Source organism: Xenopus tropicalis, chromosome 7 (genome assembly GCF_000004195.4).
Source record: "Xenopus tropicalis strain Nigerian chromosome 7, UCB_Xtro_10.0, whole genome shotgun sequence".
Classification (NCBI taxonomy): domain Eukaryota; kingdom Metazoa; phylum Chordata; class Amphibia; order Anura; family Pipidae; genus Xenopus; species Xenopus tropicalis.
In genome coordinates, this window is record NC_030683.2 from 129,212,510 (window position 1) to 129,230,228 (window position 17,719).

General features: G+C 41.4%; 1 protein-coding gene across 1 annotated transcript; it reads left to right on the forward strand.

Moving 5' to 3' along the window:
• The first annotated feature begins 571 nt into the window (after window positions 1-571).
• Window positions 572-4,048, forward strand: LOC101731079 (proline-rich receptor-like protein kinase PERK9). Its single transcript, XM_004916416.4, has 2 exons — window positions 572-2,232; window positions 3,561-4,048. Exons 1-2 carry the CDS (start codon window positions 1,789-1,791, stop codon window positions 3,717-3,719), a joined length of 603 nt encoding a protein of 200 aa, XP_004916473.1. The 5' UTR covers window positions 572-1,788; the 3' UTR covers window positions 3,720-4,048.
• The last annotated feature ends 13,671 nt before the right edge of the window (window positions 4,049-17,719 follow it).

A 17,719-nucleotide genomic window follows, 5' to 3' on the forward strand; every position in this document is an offset into this window, starting at 1 on the left:
TCTGCCCCAATAAGGGGTAATTATATCTTAGTTGGGATCAAGTACAGGTACTGTTTTATTATTACAGAGAAAAGGGAATCATTTAACCATGAAATAAACCCAATAGGGCTGTTCTGCCCCAATAAGGGGTAATTATATCTTAGTTGGGATCAAGTACAGGTACTGTTTTATTATTATAGAGAAAAGGGAATCATTTAACCATGAAATAAACCCAATAGGGCTGTTCTGCCCCAATAAGGGGTAATTATATCTTAGTTGGGATCAAGTACAGGTACTGTTTTATTATTACAGAGAAAAGGGAATCATTTAACCATTAAATAAACCCAATAGGGCTGTTCTGCCCCAATAAGGGGTAATTATATCTTAGTTGGGATCAAGTACAGGTACTGTTTTATTATTACAGAGAAAAGGGAATCATTTAACCATTAAATAAACCCAATAGGGCTGTTCTGCCCCCAATAAGGGGTAATTATATCTTAGTTGGGATCAAGTACAGGTACTGTTTTATTATTACAGAGAAAAAGAATCTCATTCTTAAAAATTTGAATTATTTGCTTATAATAGAGTCTATGGGAGATGGCCTTCCCGTAATTTGGGACTTTCTGGATAAGGGATCCCATACCTGTATTTGTTGTAGTTCCAGTCCCTCAGATGTCTGACGTAACTAGATGTTACTGGGCCCCACAGCCAATTCAATTTTGGGCCTATTACATTAGTAAGTTGACCTATTCTATCAAGATATATTAAAAATGTTCAATAATTAGGACCTCGCTGGCCCCCCTACATTACTGGGCCCCCCTGCAACCTCAGGGTCTGCAGTCTCTGTAGTTACGCCCCTTCCTTTATCTCTACGTGGGGAGGTTCCATCAGTAACGTATCTTATTCTGGTTATTATAGGCCCTTCTAATACCCTTATCATTGCTCCCTGGTTACTGCCACGTTACCATACTTGGGGGTCCTTTTGCAGCTCCAAATCCCCGTCCCTGTTCCAATCCCCCTCATTGCTGCCACCTTGGCTTCCTTGCCCCCTGTCTAACTGCTGGTGGGGCTATGTTGGGGTCTTCAACAAGGAGAAACCCTGAATTCCTTCACCCTCACAGACCTGATTGGGCCATTAAGCAACGTCTTGGATCCCCTCGGGGTAGAGCGGACCCCCATTCAGTTCCCAATGCTCAGGCTATGAAAGAATATATTGCCAAGGGTTTTATAAGAACATTTATTCTAAGGTCATTCCCAGCCAGGTCCCCTATATCTCTGGGGCCCTCCAACAGTCATACGGTCTGGTTCCTCTACAGTTATGGTCCTGGCTCTATGGAAACCGTACCTTCTTCTCCACTATGATGTAGAGACCACCAGGTCAACCCTACACCATTGCCTTGGTCCTGGTATGACTGGTATTTCACAAGGGAACCCAGACGGACCCCCCAGGCCCAGTAGAACTAAATGGATCCCTGTGATAAAGTGCCCCAATGCGGTACATAAACCATAATACCACACAGGGTTCACTTCACGTAACTAAGGAGAATGTACATAGCGTTAATGACTTTGACGATAGTATGTTACCGCTTGCAGATGGTCCTCTTGTGTTGCTCGGATATAGGAACGGAGTTGCCGTGTTCGTCTGGAACGTGCGTTTCATGCTGCCTGTCTGGTAGTTTGAATTTCTAACATTCCTTTAGAATATGTGAGATTGGTATTCAGTGAGCATTACCTCAGGGGGCGTATCCAATACTGTATATATATATATAGGTCTATAGGGCTCAAAGCTGTCGGAGCAAGGTATCAGGCATGGACGTTCCCCGAGCCTCTGGCTGTTACCCCATACTGAATGAGCCTCCTCCACCATATGGTTCTGTGTATATCGACCCTCCTGCCTATGAGCCTCCGGACCCATCATCCCCAACATACTCTGCTCCTCCAAGCCTTCATCTCAGCTGCCCGTTGCCTCCATACGAGCCGTCTCCTCAATCCTCAACTACCATCAACAGGTCTTCTGAACCATGTCCCCCGGCCTACTCCGAGCATCCACCGCCATATTGCATTACCAGTACTTTTTCTCTCCAAGCCCCAACATTGGATCTCTCACCGGTACCAAGTGTCCAAGAGGATCCATCACTGTGGGATGAACTTGCGGTGGAAAAGAAAACAAATAACTGTTTCATGGCTTGGTCCATTATCATCTTCATCCTCTTCCCCCCAATTGGGTTGGTTTCCATCATCTACACCATCAAGGTAACTACATCCATCAACTACACCATCAATTAGTAACATTACTAATGCTTTAATATGGATAAATTATTAGCAAAATGGGGGCATTTAGTGGAGTTTGTTGCTACAAAGTGTATCAGGGATTACTATAAGGAGTAGTTTGGCTTCTCCAAGAAGATTGTTCGTTAGGAAGGCTTGATATACACTACATAATTAATATGCACCTACACACATGTTTTTTATAGTTATAATTATGGGTGCAAAGGGGCTCATGTTTAGGCAAATAAAAGCAAATGTTAAATAAAAAACAATATGAAAATGGAACAGCCCTATTGGGTTTATTTAATGGTTAATTGATTCCCTTTTCTCTGTAATAATAAAACAGTACCTGTACTTGATCCCAACTAAGATATAATTACCCCTTATTGGGGCAGAACAGCCCTATTGGGTTTATTTAATGGTTAATTGATTCCCTTTTCTCTGTAATAATAAAACAGTACCTGTACTTGATCCCAACTAAGATATAATTACCCCTTATTGGGGCAGAACAGCCCTATTGGGTTTATTTAATGGTTAAATGATTCCCTTTTCTCTGTAATAATAAAACAGTACCTGTACTTGATCCCAACTAAGATATAATTACCCCTTATTGGGGGCAGAACAGCCCTATTGGGTTTATTTAATGGTTAAATGATTCCTTTTTCTCTGTAATAATAAAACAGTACCTGTACTTGATCCCAACTAAGATATAATTACCCCTTATTGGGGCAGAACAGCCCTATTGGGTTTATTTCATGGTTAAATGATTCCCTTTTCTCTGTAATAATAAAACAGTACCTGTACTTGATCCCAACTAAGATATAATTACCCCTTATTGGGGGCAGAACAGCCCTATTGGGTTTATTTAATGGTTAAATGATTCCCTTTTCTCTGTAATAATAAAACAGTACCTGTACTTGATCCCAACTAAGATATAATTACCCCTTATTGGGGGCAGAACAGCCCTATTGGGTTTATTTAATGGTTAAATGATTCCCTTTTCTCTGTAATAATAAAACAGTACCTGTACTTGATCCCAACTAAGATATAATTACCCCTTATTGGATGCAAAACAATCCTATTGGGTTTAACTAATGTTTTATTGATTTGTTACTGGACCTAAGGTATGGAGATCCAAATTATGGAAAATCCCCTTATCTGGAATAACCTTGGTCCCATGCATTCTGGATAAGGGGTCCAATACCTGTATATATAATATCCACAATAGTGTGTGCATTTTACTTACCCTTTATTGTCAATATTAAATAGCACTGTATTTATTTATCTGTGTATATATTCATCCTATTTTCTAGATGAGAAATCTCATCCGTGAAGGGGAACTTGAGCAAGTGGACAAGTTGTGTGGGACTTTGATTAAACTGAATCTGATAGGACTAATAGGCGCCTTCCTAATGGCCGTCGCGCTCTATATCCTCGTCCCTGTTCTCTGCACTTTGGGCCGAGAGGATTAATTATGCGAGGGAAGCGCGGAACCGGCACGGAACTGGCACGGAACTGGCACAGACGGAACCGGCTGAATTCTGCTTCTGGCCCAATAGAGCTTTGGCTCTTTGTCTAGAGACCGTGGCAATGGGCGGCGAGACCCGGGGGGGGCAGGTTGGCACTTTAGAGCTGGCACTGTAGGGGGCACAGAGACTGACACAGAACCTGATCCGTAAGGTATTGGGCAGTGCCCAACTGACTGCCCCAGGAGTATACAGACAGTGACCTTTATTCCATTAAAGGGGAAGTATGTTATAGAATGGCCAATTCTAAGCAATTTTTCAATTGGTCTTCATTATTTATTTGTTATTGTATTTTTCAATTATTACCCTTCTTGCAGCTTTCAAATGGGGGTCGCTGACCCCGGCAGCCAAACCCTATTGCTCTGTGAGGCTCCAGTTTTATTGTTATTGTTACTTTTTATAACTTATTTTTCTACTTCTTTATAACTTCATATTTTTCACTTTCCTCTCCTATTCATATATCAGTCTCTCATTCAAACCACTCCCTGGTTGCTAAGGTAATTTGGACCCTAGCAACTCTTTCCAGCTTTCAAATGGGGGTCACTGACCCCGGCAGCCAAACCCTATTGCTCTGTGAGGCTCCAGTTTTATTGTTATTGTTACTTTTATTCCTTATCTTTCTATTCAGCCCCTCCCCTATTCATATACCAGTCTCTCATTCAAACCACTCCCTGGTTGCTAAGGTAATTTGGATCCTAGCAACTCTTTCCAGCTTTCAAATGGGGGTCACTGACCCCGGCAGCCAAACCCTATTGCTCTGTGAGGCTCCAGTTTTATTGTTATTGTTACTTTTTATTCCTTATCTTTCTATTCAGCCCCTCCCCTATTCGTATTCCCGTCTCTTACTCAAACCACTGTCTGGTTGCTAGGTTAAATAAGACCCTAGCAACCAGAGAGCTGCTAAAATTCCAACCTGCAGAGCTGCTGAACAAAAAGCTAAATAATTCACATAAATAAGAAACAAAATACGACCAACTGCAAATTGTCTCAGAATAGCACCCTCTACAACATACTAAAAGTTAATTTAAATCTAAACAACCCCTTTAAAGGACAACCGTCATCAAAATATAAAGTTTAAAATTGTGTAATCGTGTGATTACAGTATTAAAGTCTTCAGTACTTTGAAATGTTGATATATTCACTATATATTATATATATACCCGAGAGGGAGTAATCCAGACTGGATATGTTTAATTGTCTCTCTGCCATTTTGGGAGCCGATTAAAGGACACATTAAAGTAATTTCATTTCAGAGAAATAACTCCTTTATTTTTCAAATATTTTATTCTTTGTACAGCGCAGCATCACGGGGGTTAACAGTGGTGCAGGGGGTTAATGGTTGGAGTTTGTTGATTGAGGATAATGGTTTTGGGAGGTGAAAATAACAGTAATTATGATATAGTATCAGGGTCAGAAATGCTGTAAAATGGAATAAATAGATAAATAAATTGCCCGAGTGTGGGTTATTGGAAATAAATAAAATTGAGATGTTGAATGCTCATGTGGTGTTGGTATTTATTCAATGTAATATGGCTTCATGCATGGAAAGCTATTTCTCTGTAATAATAAAACAGTACCTGTACTTGATCCCAACTAAGATATAATTACCCCTTATTGGGGCAGAACAGCCCTATTGGGTTTATTTAATGGTTAAATGATTCCCTTTTCTCTGTAATAATAAAACAGTACCTGTACTTGATCCCAACTAAGATATAATTACCCCTTATTGGGGCAGAACAGCCCTATTGGGTTTATTTAATGGTTAAATGATTCCCTTTTCTCTGTAATAATAAAACAGTACCTGTACTTGATCCCAACTAAGATATAATTACCCCTTATTGGGGGCAGAACAGCCCTATTGGGTTTATTTAATGTTTAAATGATTCCCTTTTCTCTGTAATAATAAAACAGTACCTGTATTTGATCCCAACTAAGATATAATTACCCCTTATTGGGGCAGAACAGCCCTATTGGGTTTATTTCATGGTTAAATGATTCCCTTTTCTCTGTAATAATAAAACAGTACCTGTACTTGATCCCAACTAAGGTATAATTACCCCTTATTGGGGCAGAACAGCCCTATTGGGTTTATTTAATGGTTAAATGATTCCCTTTTTTCTGTAATAATAAAACAGTACCTGTACTTGATCCCAACTAAGATATAATTACCCCTTATTGGGGCAGAACAGTCCTATTGGGTTTATTTAATGGTTAAATGATTCCCTTTTCTCTGTAAAAATAAAACAGTACCTGTACTTGATCCCAACTAAGATATAATTACCCCTTATTGGGGCAGAACAGTCCTATTGGGTTTATTTAATGGTTAAATGATTCCCTTTTCTCTGTAAAAATAAAACAGTACCTGTACTTGATCCCAACTAAGATATAATTACCCCTTATTGGGGGCAGAACAGCCCTATTGGGTTTATTTAATGGTTAAATGATTCCCTTTTCTCTGTAATAATAAAACAGTACCTGTACTTGATCCCAACTAAGATATAATTACCCCTTATTGGGGCAGAACAGCCCTATTGGGTTTATGTAATGGTTAAATGATTTTGGTAGACTTAAGGTATGGAGGTCCAAATTACGGAAATATCCCTTATCAGGAAAACCCCAGGTCCTCAGCATTCTGGGTAACAGGTCCATTGTGTCACATGCAGACAAAGTTACAAACGGATAGAATAACTGATATTGGGTTTCTATGTTACAGGTTTGGCCGGTTGTGTTCCCTGAGGGCAGACAGGGCTATTTATCATAATAAGGAAACAGTTGGACCTGACAGTAATATGCAAACATGAGGCCTCTGGATTAATAGGCCGACCTGCTGCCAGGGATCTGCCCCACTAGCCGAGAACCTCAGGGCTTTGCCAGTGAGACATAATTAGAAGATTGATTAAAGCAGTACAAACCCCCTTCCCTGTACTTTCTCTATTTCATTACTGCCCCCCCTTATATATTTATATATAGTGACCCCCCCTTAACTGCCCCTTCCCCAGTGTAACCAATCCCAACTGGGCCAGCCTTTCCCCATAACTGAGCCCATTCCCTTTATCAGCTTAGTCGCTCTTCCCTGTACTTTCTCTATTTCATTACTACCCCCCCTTATATATTTATATATAGTGACCCCCCTTAACTGCCCCCCCCCCCAGTGTAACCAATCCCAACTGGGCCAGCCTTTCCCCATAACTGAGCCCATTCCCTTTATCAGCTTAGTCGCTCTTCCCTGTACTTTCTCTATTTCATTACTACCCCCCCCTTATATATTTATATATAGTGACCCCCCCTTAACTGCCCCCCCCCCAGTGTAACCAATCCCAACTGGGCCAGCCTTTCCCCATAACTGAGCCCATTCCCTTTATCAGCTTAGTCGCTCTTCCCTGTACTTTCTCTATTTCATTACTGCCCCCCCCCTTATATATTTATATATAGTGACCCCCCCCCCCCCAGTGTAACCAATCCCAACTGGGCCAGCCTTTCCCCATAACTGAGCCCATTCCCTTTATCAGCTTAGATCAGTAAATGCTACCTGCTGATTGGTTGCTATGGGTTACTGCTCCTGGGCAAAATTAGTGCCTTTTATTACATAACCCAACATTCTTATTCAACTCTTATTTACCACTTTACATTTAGCCAGTTTTTCAGGCTAAAAAGAACCTGCAACATCAAGTTACACAATATTTATATAACACCCTCATCTGCCTGACTGCTGAGCCTGGAGGCTAAAGGTATGATATGTGAATTATATCGCTCCATTCCTTAGTTACATAATATGCGTAATGGGTTGTGCATTGTTCCCTAAAGACTTATCAATGTCCCAAAATGAACCGGCGCTCTGGGACCAGGAGGATCTGGCGCTATATTATATGCTGTTATATGCTGTTTTGGGTTCTTGTTTTGGGAATTGGGTTCTAGCTGTAGAATGGGGACAAATATGTGACACGGGGATAGGAACAGGTTTTAACAGGATCAGCAGAGCTTCAAATGTCATTTTGATTGAGGAAACAATTTTATTATTTGCAAATATGGGCAGTTCCCTTGGCACGCCTTGTGTTCCTATCGCCATCATTCCCTGGGCACTCAGCCGGCGCTACCACCTTGCTGGGGCATCATGGAAGGTCTGAGAAAGGAAGGGCATTTTGGCCCCGTGTGTGTGCCAAATTCTTCAGTCAGCCCTTATATATATATATTGGCAAGTAAAATGCTAAGCCCCATATTAAATATGCAGAGAATTGGGAATCTATGAATGGAGCATGTAACCAACCCAGTGTGATAAATCTACAGATGGAGCAAGTAACAAAACCCAGTGTGATAAATCTATAGATGGAGCAAGTAATAAAACCCAGTGGGATACATCTACAGATGGAGCAAGTAACAAACCCCATGTGATAAATCTACAGATGAAGCAAGTAAAAATCCCTGTGTGATAAATCCACAGATGGAGCAAGTAACAAACCCCATGTGATAAATCTACAGATGGAGCAAGTAACAAACCCAGTGTGATAAATCTACAGATGGAGCAAGTAACAAACCCCATGTGATAAATCCACAGATGGAGCAAGCAACAAACCCCATATGATAAATCTACAGATGGAGCAAGTAACAAAACCCAGTGTGATAAATCTACAGATGGAGCATGTAACAAACCTCATGTGATAAATCTACAGATGGAGCAAGTAACAAAACCCAGTGTGATAAATCTACAGATGGAGCAAGTAACAAAACCCAGTGTGATAAATCTACATATGGAGCAAGTAACAAACCTCATGTGATAAATCTACAGATGGAGCAAGTAACCAACCCAGTGTGATAAATCTACAGATGGAGCATGTACCCAACCCAGTGTGATAAATCTACAGATGGAGCAAGTAACAAAACCCAGTGTGATACATCTACATATGGAGCAAGTAACAAAACCCAGTGTGATAAATCTACAGATGGAGCATGTAACAAACCCAGTGTGATAAATCTACAGATGGAGCATGTACCCAACCCAGTGTGATACATCTACAGATGGAGCAAGTAACAAAACCCAGTGTGATACATCTACATATGGAGCAAGTAACAAAACCCAATGTGATAAATCTACAGATGGAGCATGTAACCAACCCAGTGTGATAAATCTACAGATGGAGCAAGTAACCAACCCAGTGTGATAAATCTACAGATGGAGCATGTACCCAACCCAGTGTGATAAATCTACAGATGGAGCAAGTAACAAAACCCAGTGTGATACATCTACATATGGAGCAAGTAACAAAACCCAGTGTGATGAATCTACAGATGGAGCATGTAACAAACCCAGTGTGATAAATCTACAGATGGAGCAAGTAACAAAACCCAGTGTGATACATCTATAGATGGAGCAAGTAACAAAACCCAGTGTGATAAATATACAGATGGAGCAAGTAACAAAACCCAGTGTGATAAATCTACAGATGGAGCAAGTAACAAAACCCAGTGTGATAAATCTACAGATGGAGCAAGTAACAAAACCCAGTGTGATAAATCTACAGATGGAGCATGTACCCAACCCAGTGTGATACATCTACAGATGGAGCAAGTAACAAAACCCATGTGATAAATCTACAGATGGAGCATGTACCCAACCCAGTGTGATACATCTACAGATGGAGCAAGTAACAAACCCCATGTGATACATCTACAGATGGAGCAAGTAACAAAACCCATGTGATAAATCTACAGATGGAGCATGTACCCAACCCAGTGTGATACATCTACAGATGGAGCAAGTAACAAACCCCATGTGATAAGTCTACAGATGGAGCAAGTAACAAAACCCAGTGTGATAAATCTACAGATGGAGCATGTACCCAACCCAGTGTGATACATCTACAGATGGAGCAAGTAACAAAACCCAGTGTGATACATCTACATATGGAGCAAGTAACAAAACCCAATGTGATAAATCTACAGATGGAGCATGTAACCAACCCAGTGTGATAAATCTACAGATGGAGCAATTAACAAAAATCAGTGTGATACATCTACAGATGGAGCATGTAACAAACCCCATGTGATAAATCTGCAGATGGAGCATGTACCCAACCCATTGTGATAAATCTACAGATGGAGCAAGTAACAAACCCAGTGTGATAAATCTACAAATGGAGCAAGTAACAAACCCCATGTGATAAATCTACAGATGGAGCAAGTAACAAACCCCATGTGATAAATCTACAGATGGAGCATGTAACCAACCCAGTGTTATAAATCTACAGATGGAGCATGTAACAAACCCCATGTGATAAATCTACAGATGGAGCATAAACAAACAAATACAATAAATATACAGATGGAGCATGTAACCAACCCAGTGTGATAAATCTACAGATGGAGCAAATAACAAACTCAGTGTAATACATCGACAGATGGAGCAAGTAACAAAACCCAGTGTGATAAATCTACAGATGGAGCATGTAACAAACCCCATGTGATAAATCTACAGATGGAGCATGTAACTAACCCCAGTGTTATAAATCTACAGATGGAGCATGTAACCAACCCAGTGTGATAAATCTACATATGGAGCAAGTAACAAACCCCATGTGATAAATCTACAGATGGAGCATGTAACCAACCCCAGTGTTATAAATCTACAGATGGAGCATGTAACCAACCCAGTGTTATAAATCTACAGATGGAGCATGTAACAAACCCCGGTGTGATAAATCTACAGATGGAGCATGTAACCAACCCATTGTGATAAATCTACAGATGGAGCATGTAACAAACCCATGTGATAAATCTACAGATGGAGCATGTAACAAACCCATTGTGATAAATCTACAGATGGAGCATGTAACAAACCCAACGTGATAAATCTACAGATGGAGCAAGTAACAAACCCAGTGTGATAAATCTATAGATGGAGCAAGTAACAAACCCCATGTGATAAATCTGCAGATGGAGCATGTACCCAACCCATTGTGATAAATCTAAAGATGGAGCAAGTTACAAACCCAGTGTGATAAATGTACATATGGAGCAAGTAACAAACCCAGTGTGATAAATCTACAGATGGAGCATGTAACAAACCCCATGTGATAAATCTACAGATGGAGCAAGTAACAAACCCCATGTGATAAATCTACAGATGGAGCAAGTAGCAAAACCCAGTGTGAGAAATCTACAGATGGAGCAAGTAACAAACCCCATGTGATACATCTACAGATGGAGCATGTAACAAACCCCATGTGATAAATCTGCAGATGGAGCATGTACCCAACCCATTGTGATAAATCTACAGATGGAGCAAGTAACAAACCCAGTGTGATAAATCTACAAATGGAGCAAGTAACAAACCCCATGTGATAAATCTACAGATGGAGCAAGTAACAAACCCCATGTGATAAATCTACAGATGGAGCATGTAACCAACCCAGTGTTATAAATCTACAGATGGAGCATGTAACAAACCCCATGTGATAAATCTACAGATGGAGCATAAACAAACAAATACAATAAATATACAGATGGAGCATGTAACCAACCCATTGTGATAAATCTACAGATGGAGCATGTAACAAACCCATGTGATAAATCTACAGATGGAGCATGTAACAAACCCATTGTGATAAATCTACAGATGGAGCATGTAACAAACCCAACGTGATAAATCTACAGATGGAGCAAGTAACAAACCCAGTGTGATAAATCTATAGATGGAGCAAGTAACAAACCCCATGTGATAAATCTGCAGATGGAGCATGTACCCAACCCATTGTGATAAATCTAAAGATGGAGCAAGTTACAAACCCAGTGTGATAAATGTACATATGGAGCAAGTAACAAACCCAGTGTGATAAATCTACAGATGGAGCATGTAACAAACCCCATGTGATAAATCTACAGATGGAGCAAGTAACAAACCCCATGTGATAAATCTACAGATGGAGCAAGTAGCAAAACCCAGTGTGAGAAATCTACAGATGGAGCAAGTAACAAACCCCATGTGATACATCTACAGATGGAGCATGTAACAAACCCCATGTGATAAATCTGCAGATGGAGCATGTACCCAACCCATTGTGATAAATCTACAGATGGAGCAAGTAACAAACCCAGTGTGATAAATCTACAAATGGAGCAAGTAACAAACCCCATGTGATAAATCTACAGATGGAGCAAGTAACAAACCCCATGTGATAAATCTACAGATGGAGCATGTAACCCACCCAGTGTTATAAATCTACAGATGGAGCATGTAACAAACCCCATGTGATAAATCTACAGATGGAGCATAAACAAACAAATACAATAAATATACAGATGGAGCATGTAACCAACCCAGTGTGATAAATCTACAGATGGAGCAAATAACAAACCCAGTGTAATACATCGACAGATGGAGCAAGTAACAAAACCCAGTGTGATAAATCTACAGATGGAGCATGTAACAAACCCCATGTGATAAATCTACAGATGGAGCATGTAACTAACCCCAGTGTTATAAATCTACAGATGGAGCATGTAACCAACCCAGTGTGATAAATCTACATATGGAGCAAGTAACAAACCCCATGTGATAAATCTACAGATGGAGCATGTAACCAACCCCAGTGTTATAAATCTACAGATGGAGCATGTAACCAACCCAGTGTGATAAATCTACAGATGGAGCATGTAACAAACCCCGGTGTGATAAATCTACAGATGGAGCATGTAACCAACCCATTGTGATAAATCTACAAATGGAGCATGTAACAAACCCATGTGATAAATCTACAGATGGAGCATGTAACAAACCCATTGTGATAAATCTACAGATGGAGCATGTAACAAACCCAACGTGATAAATCTACAGATGGAGCAAGTAACAAACCCAGTGTGATAAATCTATAGATGGAGCAAGTAACAAACCCCATGTGATAAATCTGCAGATGGAGCATGTACCCAACCCATTGTGATAAATCTAAAGATGGAGCAAGTTACAAACCCAGTGTGATAAATCTACAGATGGAGCATGTAACCAACCCCAGTGTGATAAATCTACAGATGGAGCATGTACCCAACCCATTGTGATACATCTACAGATGGAGCAAGTAACAAACCCCAGTGTGATAAATCTACAGATGGAGCAAGTAACAAACCCCAGTGTGATAAATCTACAGATGGAGCAAGTAACAAACCCCATATGATAAATCTACAGATGGAGCATAAAAAAACAAATACGATAAATCTACAGATGGAGCATGCAAAAAAACATTTACTGTAAGAAGAAAACAAAAAGAGTGGCAGATTGATGGTGACAGGGTTGGACTGGGCCAAGGGATATTGGGAAAAATGGGGATTGGGTCGGGGGCCCACTGGGTTTTTTCCAGGTGCCCCAACAGCCCAGTCCGACCCTGATCCAAACTGGAAACAATTCAATTTCCACTAAATAAATACGGAACCAACCAGAGTCCTACGGGCTCATTCTCCAATTCCAATTTTAAACTCAATTGGCTACGGTCACAGTAAACACTGCTTTGAAATAAACATGTACCCATCGCCACCTACTGGCCACTAATACTAATTGCAATATACACATTATAATATACACATTACGGGGCTCATTTACAAGAAAAAAACTTTTAGTATGATGTAGAGCTTGATATTCTGGGAAAATTTGCAGTTGGTCTTCACTTTTTATTTTCTGTGCTATTTAGCTGTTTGTTCAGCAACTCTCCAGCTGGGAATTTCAGCAGGTTTCTGGTTGCTGGGGTTCAAATTACCCTAGCAACCAGGCAGTGGTTGGCATAGAAATATATAGATAAAATATACTAGTATTCAAAATAAATAAAACAGCTGTATCGGGGTGGGACTGGGCTGGGGGGGGGGCACTGGGAAAAAACCCTGTGGGTCCCACCGGGCCAGAGCCAATCCCAATCCCCACCTGCAGATCCCCCTCTCCTGACGCCCCTAAGGTAAGAATAAAGAATACACCGGGGGGGGGGGGGCGGCAGGGGTCCCTTGGTGGGGTGTGGGGCCCCCTGAGCTATGCTATGTATCTTTATCCATAGAATATAATGCAAATTGTTTGGGTGGGTTTTGGACAGGTGTGGGTATATTTAGGCAGACTGGGATGTGGCCTAGGAAGATCAGGGGTGTGGCCTGGGATGATCAGGGGCGTGACCTAGGAAGATCAGGGGCGTGACCTAGGAAGATCAGGGGTGTGGCCTAGGAAGGGCAGGGCTATGGCCCCACTGACTTCTATAAATGAGCTTTTTTTCTACTTAGAACCTGCCCACCCAGGGGACTGTGCAACGAGCTATGAACCCAAATCACCAAGGGGCCCTGCCAACTGTAATCATCTATCCATCTTTCTATTTGTCTCTGTATCTATCTATCTATCTATCTATCTATCTATCTATCGATCGATCGATCATTTAATCTATATATCCCTCTATCATCTATCTATCATCTATCATCTATCTATCTATCCATACCTCTATCTTACTATCTATCTATCTATCTATCTATCTATCTATCTATCTATCTATCATCTATCTATCTATCTATCTATCTATCATCTATCTATCTATCATCTATCTATCTATCCATACCTCTATCTTAGTATCTATCTATCTATCTATCTATCTATCTATCTATTTATCTATCTATCCACCCCTCTATCTTACTATCTATCCACCCCTCTATCTTACTATCTATCTATCTATCATCTATCATCTATCTATCTATCCATACCTCTATCTTACTATCTATCTATCTATCTATCTATCTATCTATCTATCTATTTATCTATCTATCCACCCCTCTATCTTACTATCTATCCACCCCTCTATCTTACTATCTATCTATCATCTATCTATCTATCTATCTATCTATCTATCTATCTATCTATCCCTTTTTATCGTATTGAAGGACATGCCAGTGACCCAGTTCTGCTATGTGAGCTCCCAACACTCAGCGGCTCAATGCCGGGCCCTTTGGGCTACAGAGCTGTTAGTCTTGGTTCAGGCAGGAGCTCCTCCCCCTGTCAGTCCGGCACTGAGACACACGGACCCCCCCCCCCATCATTCTATAACAAATGCCCCCCACATACACCAGTACTGCCCCATTGTGTTCCCACATACTCCCACCCAGTCTCTCTGTATATGTGAATATTCATGCATGGAAATGTGCCCTTCCCCTACCAGCATCTCTCCCCACTAACTGCCCCGGGCACTGACACTTCCGCAGAACTGATCCCTTGTTTGTCCAACAGCCACAAAGCAACTCCCTTCTGCTGAAATCAGTTCATACAGGCAGGGGGATATTGCTCTTCTGTGCAAATGTTACATTATTATTCTGCAAACTGTACTCCATGGGGTGGGACCAGCACTACGGGGGCTATAAATACCCAGGAGCTCCTGTCTCTCTCAGCTGCCCAAGATACAGATCATGAGCTCGGAGATGTCTCAACTCCCTGGCCCCATACTGTGTGATCCTCCCCTACAGAATAATACTCTGCATATTGATCTTCCTGCCTACGAGCCTCAGAATGGATCTTCTCTTCATCTGCCACCACATTGCATTATGAATGGTTCTTCTCTTCATCTGCCCCCACTGGATCCTTCCTCATCAATAGCTGAACGGTCTCCCCAAGACAACTATGAACTTCCACCACCTTTTTGCATTACAAATGGATCCTCTCTTCTTGAGCCCCCACTGGATCCTTCTTCACCAATATTTGAACGGTCTCCCCGAGACAACTATGAGCTTCCACCACCATATTACATTACGAATGGATCTTCTCTTCATCTGCCCCCACTGGATCCTTCTCCACCAATAGCTGTACGGTCTCCCCGAGACAACTATGAGCTTCCCCCACCATATTGCATTTCAAATGGATCTTCTCTTCATCTGCCCCCACTGGACCCTTCTCCACCAATAGCTGAACGGTCTCCCAGAGACAACTATGAGCTTCCCCCACCATATTGCATTTCAAATGGATCTTCTCTTCATCTGCCCCCACTGGACCCTTCTCCACCAATAGCTGAACGGTCTCCCCGAGACAACTATGAGCTTCCCCCACCATATTGCATTTCAAATGGATCTTCTCTTCATCTGCCCCCACTGGATCCTTCTCCACCAATAGCTGAACGGTCTCCCCAAGACAACTATGAGCTTCCGCCACCATATTGCATTATGAATGGTTCTTCTCTTCATCTGCCCCCACGGGATCCTGCTGACTGGCCGTTTGACCACATTGCCCACCTGAAGACAAATAACTGCTTAATTTTTTTTCCCTTTTCACCTTTATGGTCTTCCCTCCATTCGGATTGGTTTCCATGATCTACTCCTTCAAGGTATCTATAATTTAATGTCAAGACAGAGAATTATCTAAAGGGTCAGTAGGGTGGTCTCACTGCCAACTGCCTTCATAGGCACCAACAGTGAGATTAAGGGGGGGCATTCTACTAAAGTTACATTTTTTTTCATGATTGTAGAGAAAAGGAAGGTGTAACCGGGATGCTGATGGCTGGCACGGCAAACAAAGTGGTGCTGAATATCAAAGATACTTACTAATATGTATATTCTATGCTCTAGGTGAGATGGTTGATCCACAGAGGAGAATATGAGAAGGTGAAAATGCTGAGTAGGAGCACAAATGACATGAATAAAAAATGTTTTTTGTTCAGCCTCCCGTTGGGGTTCGCCTTATACACGGCCATAATTCTTGCCTGCTTTTTGACCCACAAACTGGCCCAATGGCAGAAATGGACTTTTCACTCCCATGATACATTGCTGTGGGCGTATCCCGGAGTCGGTTACCCATCCCGTATCCCTCACTTCATCCCCCTCTGTTGCCCCTAACAACATGTAGTACCGGCCAGTCATCCCAGTGTTTATATCCCCATTATGTCTTCTATTTCTGTCCTTTACTCTGTGAATCTCTGTGGGAGATGGTGGCCCCAATAACGATTAGTGGGATATAATAATAATATAATATATAACCCATTCCATCAAAAAGTAGGAATAAATCCCATTTTTATATGCTGAGAACCAGCTGCAGAACAGTTCTTCTCTTTCAGCATCATTGGAAATCCTGGCAGGGGAGGAGGGACTAAAACACTGATGTTACAAATTGTAACAACTTCCCCACAGCTTACAGACAGTATGCAGGAACTACATAGCCTGAATAGAAAGATAAGGAATAAAAAGTAACAATAACAATAAAACTGGAGCCTCACAGAGCAATAGGTTTTGGCTGCCGGGGTCAGTGACCCCCATTTGAAAGTTGGAAAGAGTTGCTAGGGTCCAAATTACCTTAGCAACCAGGGAGTGGTTTGGATGAGGGACAGGTATACGAATAGGAGAGGGGCTGAATAGAAAGATAAGGAATAAAAAGTAACAATAACAATAAAACAGGAGCCTCACAGAGCAATAGGGTTTGGCTGCCGGGGTCAGTGACCCCCATTTGAAAGCTGCAAAGAGTTGCTAGGGTCCAAATTACTTTAGCAACCAGGGAGTGGTATGAATGAGAGACCGGTATATGAATAGGAGAGGGGCTGAATAGAAAGATAAGGAATAAAAAGTAACAATAACAATAAAACAGGAGCCTCACAGAGCAATAGGGTTTGGCTGCCGGGGTCAGTGACCCCCATTTGAAAGCTGCAAAGATGTAGAAGAGGAAGGCAAATAATTAATAACTATAAAAAATAAATAATGATAATTAGCAAAGTAGCTAGGAATAGTTCTTTCTATAACATACTAAAACTTAAATTAAAGGAAAACTATACCCCCAAACAATGTAGGTCATTTTAAGTACTAAGGGCCGCCCCCTGGGATCATAGGAGTCACAGTGCACACAAACAAGCCAAGGCACACATACATGCTAGGCCCCATCAGCCAATGAATGGGCAGAGTTCTGCCTTTTGCTCCCACACTACTTCCTGTTACAGTTAGAGCTGCATCACTTCCTGTCAGCTGATCTCTGA

Excerpts from the sequence above, each read along its gene's own strand:
- LOC101731079 (XM_004916416.4), top strand. The coding sequence starts at position 1,789 with ATGGACGTTCCCCGAGCCTCTGGCTGTTACCCCATACTGAATGAGCCT. Across the intron at positions 2,233-3,560 it reads CCATCATCTACACCATCAAG|ATGAGAAATCTCATCCGTGA; the intron begins GTAACTACATCC and ends CCTATTTTCTAG.